A 5,548-nucleotide genomic window follows, 5' to 3' on the forward strand; every position below is an offset into this window, starting at 1 on the left:
ACACATATATATATATATATATATATATATATATACACACACACTTTTGTGCAATTTGTTCAGTGTTGTGTCGTTGGATTTTTCTAACGCAAAACGTGTACCGTGGCCGAAAAAAGGTCGGGAAACACTAGAAGAAAAATGTCGCTTATGACATCAAAGAATAGAAAAAAAGGCTCGAAGACAGAAAATAAGTCGGAAGATGAAAGAGTAAAGTGTACCTGCTTCTTGGCCGAGAGTCTGCGATATCGAACTGGGGAGGGTACGTCTGGATGGACGAGGTGCCGCGCTCAGGTTCTGGTGACTCTTCCAGCTCTGCGCACAGGACGGGGAGGAGTTGGAATCACAATATATTTATTTATGTTTAAATACTAAAATGTTTGATACCATAAACAATGTCAGTTTGACTTTTGGGGGAAAACAACAAGTTTATTAGAAGAGACTCACATTCAAGTCATGGAGCTGATGAAAAGAGGAGGAGGAGGAGAGGTCGTGACTGCTGGCCGTCAGCTGGTTAGAGATGTTAGGAGTTCACAGCTTTGGTGTTAGTGAGGGAACGTTAACAGCACCGAGTTCAAAAGTTCAAAAACCACAGCAAAACCGAGCCACAACCGAGGTGAGTAACTGTTGTTATGGTTAGCAGATGATTTTAAAATGAGGTTTTCCATTCAGACCCTGTTTAACTTTTGGGTTTATTTCCTCCAGTAACTCTGGTAAAACAACAAACCTGGTTTATGTTTGGAGAGCTGAGGCAGCGCTGGTTGGGTTTCCCTCTCACCGCTAAGTGTTCCTTCACGGCCACCTCCTGCAAACACAGGGGTTTGGGATTGTACGATTCTTACATGCGCTTCGTATAGTTTTCCATAAAGGTCAGTTTCTGACCTGTCTGAGTCGGTCAAGAGTGAGGATGTTCTCCACCGCCAGGATGCTGCACAGATATTTCTCTATGGCCGCTTCGCTGTCGGCCGACGGTTCGTCTTCGGCACTGGCAGCGATCCGAGCCAGCATCTCTCTGTCCTCTGGACCGTAGATGTCCTGTAACGGCAGGGACGCGGTACGTTCATTTCATTTGTACACGGGGGGGGGCAGCAGACCAGCATTTGAAAAACGAAGACGGATTCAGTTCTCACCCCCGGGATGTTGGAGACAATTTCAAACGTGACTCCACAGCCGGGGATGTTGCTGCGCTGAGACATTCTCTTCAACAGACTCTGAGCGAAACCCTGTCAACACAAACAGGAATTTAAACACGCGTCCCGGAGACGTCGCGGCCGGTGTGGTCTCAGTGTGCCGCCGAACCTGTTTCCCAACGAGGTTTACGCAGATGCGCTTCCTCAGAACCAGCTCCATCTGGGCCGGGTGGCTCAGCTGGACCACGGCGCGGACTGTCAGGTAAACCCTCTGGTCGCCCGACGTCACGCGACTGAGCTCTGGGCAGTCGTGAACGGTGGAGTCCCAGGAAGCCTCCACCTTAACCTGCAGCACGGAGGAATCGTAGAGAATAAAAAGAAAAAAAAAAAGTCGTCCCTCAACCTGGGGTTCAGAAGGTCAACTATCTGCAGCCTGGATTACTGCGCCGTACCTCGGAGTCGTGGTGTTTTACAATGTGAAGGTCAAAGAATTCGTCTTCGTTTTCCTCACTGAGACACGTGTCCAGGCCTCCGGCCGGTGGAGGGGACAGATGGGACTGGAAGTCGTCAGCTGAGGGATGAAAATGCGCATCTTTGTTGGTTAAAGGGACAGTGATTTCTGAGTTATAGACGCGACAAAAGGACAACGTACCACTGAGATCTAGGAACAGGACCGGAATGTGCGTCTCCATTCCAGGAACTGGAACTCTGTGGACGGACAGTCTCATTCATTCATTCACGCCGTACCAAAAATAGTTTCACAAAAAAAAAAAAAAAAATCAGTTTGGATGAAGCCGTGGAGCGGTGATCATCAAGCGGTGGTGCGTGGCCCAAATCTGGCCCACTCAACCATCCCATACGGCCATTGATTTTTTGGGGGTGACATCATCTTCGATAGCAGCTATTTCTAGGCTAAAATATTTTTAAATGCCCAACATGAAAAAACATGCATTTCAAAGCTCTGTTGAAATATAACTACATTTTTTTTTCTTTTTTTTTTTTTTTAAATCAGCTTCAAATGTTTACTAACCTTTCTGCCGGTGCTCCAGGGATGCCGCTGCCAGATGACGGCACCATGACAGCGTTTCTTTCTTCTGTCAGAGTCAGACGACACTCCAGCAGTTGCGACTCCCGTTCAACGTCGTCCTCCGACTTATCTACGGATTCCACGGAACAAAAGTGTGACGTTAACTTCGGAATCGCACGCACACAAAATTGTAAAAGTACAGTAATCACTAAATAGCAATACCTGCTTTGGAAAAAACATTCTGTAGCTGCTGGTCCAAATACTCCTGCCTCTGAGTAAGTGTGTGCAGCCACTGTTTCCGCATCCTCTCCAAGTCCACCTCCTAATCATCAACAACAACAACAACAAAAAAACAAAAAAAAAAAGTGTAGCATGGGGTACACATATTGGGCCATTACAATGCTAGGCTATTTTTGACTTACTTGATAGCTGTCCATTTCCTCATCTCTACTCTGAAATGTAAATATTAAAAAAAAAAATAAAGTCACACTCAAAGCAGCACATTATCAATACAAAAAAAAAAAAAAAAAAAAAAAAATTTCAACTATTCCGGACCCTCACCCAATGGGATTCCCCGCCTCTGGAGAGAGCTGCTTGTCGGATTTTGACATCTCCAATGGACACCGACAGGACGGCGGCGGTGATGAGCGGCATGGTTCCTGAATCTGGCACCGGCCGCACCTCCACCTGAACCCGACGGGACTGGCCCTGCGGGAGCGTTTTACGATTGAGCGTCAACTACCGTGTTCGTCTAATCGATCGATCGATCGATCAGTTCCGTGACATTGTTCAAGACCGAGCGGCGACCTGTTTGAGCTGGAAGATTCCTCCGGTGCGGACGTCTTTGGCCGGCAGAACCTCCACCGCCGTGAACTCTCCGGCTTCATTCAGCTCCATCAGCTGCACCCACAGCTCCAGGCGACGGATCACCTCACTCCACCTGCAGCCACGGAGGCGGAGTGAGTCTCTTTTTGGACACAAAACTAATGATATTATCATTGACACCCTACCTCTCCCTCAGTGATCTGGTCTTGGCCTGAATCACCCCGAGGTCCCAGAGAGCCAGGTTCCTGCGGTGGTTGACCTGTTTGTGTCCGTACACCTCGATGGCCAGAGCCCCGTCGGCCAGGAAGTCCACGAGATCGTCGGAAACAGGGACGGACAGCTCCTGGGCAAACGTCGTAAAAGCGGTAGAAGACACGTCTGCATTTCTGTGGGTGAAAGTCCTGGCACGTCTTAAGGCGCTTTACGTCTTACCTTGTTGTTGTCAAAGACCACGCTGCACTGAGGGTCCCTGAGGTCGGACGAAGAAGAGCTCAACGATGACATCTCTGGAGCGATGAACACCGGTTCCTCCTGACCCCAGAAGTGGTACTGGCAGAAGACAAAGTTTGACAGGTGGCGAGGGAGGCCAGTGGCCTGGAGGATATTAACCTAGAGGACAGGGGGACAAATGAGACAGGCAGATACTTTAAACCCTAGGAGTCTCCACTTGATCAAGTAAATAGCAACTTTAAACCCTAGGAGTCTCCACTTGACTTGAAGTTTAGGTAGAATCGTCCAAACCAACTGAGTTTTTAAAGATACTGACCACTGCTGACCGCCAAGACCAGTTTTGGAGATGGTCAGCTCCAGGCGGTCAAGATTTGGACTTATCTACTCAGACTGTTAAAGGAGACACGTCTCTACTGTAGGCCCTTACCACGCAGTCGAGTTTACGTTCGGCTGAATCCCCATCTGAGCCGTGGCCCTCCTGTAGCGAGCCGCCATCTTCCCCGGAGCTCTCCGTGCCGCGCCACAGCTCTACGTGCAGCCGACCTGCCACCTGACGTACGCAGTTGGGTCAAATGCTTTTTTTTTTTTAGTGCAGCTCAAAACCAATTTTAACGGACGCCTAACGTCCACATACCTCGCCCTTCTGGTTGATGATTGGCACTGCATACTGCAGCTTCACATGGTAGAACAAGCAGGCCAGGAAAACATTGGCCACTCCTATTAGACTGTGATTTTCCTGCTCGTCGAAGAACGGGTCAGCACGTTTGAAATAGGAACGCATCACCTGGATTGAGGTAAAAGAAGAAGAAGAAAAAAGTTTTCATATTATATATTAATATTTAATATATATTCTATGCCAATACTGCAGGTAAGGTAGAAGAAGAAGAGGAGAATAAAAAGTTAGTCTTAATATAATATATTAATACATAGATTAATATACTGTTCTTTACTCACAGGGTTGTCCTCATCAATCTACGACTGCTCTTTACTCACAGGGTTGTCCTCATCAAAATCCTTCCACTCCTGGTACAGCTCCCTCATGTCCACCAGCCTGTTCTCCATCTTCTCCAGAGCCCAGATCTGTTTCCCTTTACCTTTGCGACGGACCTGGATGGCTGGCTCACTCAGAACCACGTCACGCTATTTGAAAAAAAAAAAACAAAAACAAAAAACAAAACATTGACATTTTCATGTGTTTTTGAAACACAACTGATAGTCGCACTGAAATAACTGGAGATCCTCTACCTTCCTGTTGGCATTCAGGTTAGAAGCCGGAATTTGCAGAGTGACCACGTACTCCGTCCTCTTGTCAAGTTCCTCGGCGATAAAGCTGGCCTCCTGAGCCAGCAGGTTGGCTCGAACGATCTGCTCTCTCAGGCGCCGCAGACTGCGAGTCATCATCGCCTCTCTGAATCCGAAATTTAAAAGAGCGACGCAGGTTTAACAACGGGAACATCGGCTTCTCTTTTTTTCCCCCGGAGTCCACAGCAGGTTCCTCTTTACCTGTCTTGACTCCAACGCCGCAAGGCTTTGTGGCTACCCGGGGACGTCACGGCACCGGCGCCGCCGACCGGTGAACCTGACGCATCCAGTCTCTGACGGAGCTGCTCCAGCTCCTGCTCGTACATCTGCCTCTGCCGCTCCAGGGCGCTGCGTTTCTCCTCCTCGTGCTGCCGCTCCAGGGTCTGTAAGACGGACTGTAAGGGGTCTGACGGGGAGGGGAGCAAATGTTGGATTGGATTGGATGACCAGCATGCTACGTTTTGCTACTTTAATCACTCACATTCTGTTTTTTTTTTTTTTTTTGTTTTTTGCCACTCACCGTTGCTGCCCATGCCCTTCATCATGACCTCGGCCTGGGCGGACTCGTAACTGAAGCTGAGCTCGCTGGAGACGTCGCTGGACGCATCGAACTCCAGCTCGAGCCGGTCGGTGCTCAAACATGTCTTCATAGAGGTGCCGCCCGCCTCGTCGCCATCCACTGCGTGGAAGGTAGATTTGGGCAGACTGATCCTGTCCGTGCACGACCAAAAAAAAAAAAAAGAGGAAGAGGAAAAAAGACCAACAGGGAAAAAACAGGTAAAAAAATATATAATGAATCGTCCATTAAATGGGGAAA

The 5,548-nt window shown here is 48.4% G+C and overlaps 1 protein-coding gene across 10 annotated transcripts in view; it reads right to left on the reverse strand.

The window, feature by feature from the left end:
- The window catches only part of LOC103398521 (kinesin-like protein KIF13B), a 24,970-nt gene that overhangs the window by 6,663 nt on the left and 12,759 nt on the right, over positions 1–5,548 (reverse strand). For 8 of the 10 annotated variants that reach the window (XM_025053624.1, XM_025053623.1, XM_025053622.1 and 5 more), the window contains 21 exons: positions 5,252–5,442; positions 4,933–5,137; positions 4,675–4,837; positions 4,423–4,569; positions 4,064–4,213; positions 3,857–3,979; positions 3,412–3,588; positions 3,165–3,322; positions 2,962–3,094; positions 2,716–2,862; positions 2,577–2,606; positions 2,377–2,476; positions 2,158–2,284; positions 1,780–1,835; positions 1,580–1,698; positions 1,297–1,473; positions 1,128–1,220; positions 880–1,032; positions 725–802; positions 445–507; positions 219–312 (listed from right to left, as the gene is read on the reverse strand). In XM_025053624.1, coding sequence (XP_024909392.1) covers positions 219–312; positions 445–507; positions 725–802; positions 880–1,032; positions 1,128–1,220; positions 1,297–1,473; positions 1,580–1,698; positions 1,780–1,835; positions 2,158–2,284; positions 2,377–2,476; positions 2,577–2,606; positions 2,716–2,862; positions 2,962–3,094; positions 3,165–3,322; positions 3,412–3,588; positions 3,857–3,979; positions 4,064–4,213; positions 4,423–4,569; positions 4,675–4,837; positions 4,933–5,137; positions 5,252–5,442 — 2,684 coding nt within the window. The remainder of the gene's footprint in view (positions 1–218; positions 313–444; positions 508–724; positions 803–879; positions 1,033–1,127; positions 1,221–1,296; positions 1,474–1,579; positions 1,699–1,779; positions 1,836–2,157; positions 2,285–2,376; positions 2,477–2,576; positions 2,607–2,715; positions 2,863–2,961; positions 3,095–3,164; positions 3,323–3,411; positions 3,589–3,856; positions 3,980–4,063; positions 4,214–4,422; positions 4,570–4,674; positions 4,838–4,932; positions 5,138–5,251; positions 5,443–5,548) is intronic. The other 2 variants (XM_025053628.1, XM_025053627.1) reach the window with 1 other exon arrangement.

The sequence above is a fragment of the Cynoglossus semilaevis genome, unplaced genomic scaffold, assembly GCF_000523025.1.
Source record: "Cynoglossus semilaevis isolate Cse_v1.0 unplaced genomic scaffold, Cse_v1.0 scaffold419, whole genome shotgun sequence".
Taxonomy (NCBI): domain Eukaryota; kingdom Metazoa; phylum Chordata; class Actinopteri; order Pleuronectiformes; family Cynoglossidae; genus Cynoglossus; species Cynoglossus semilaevis.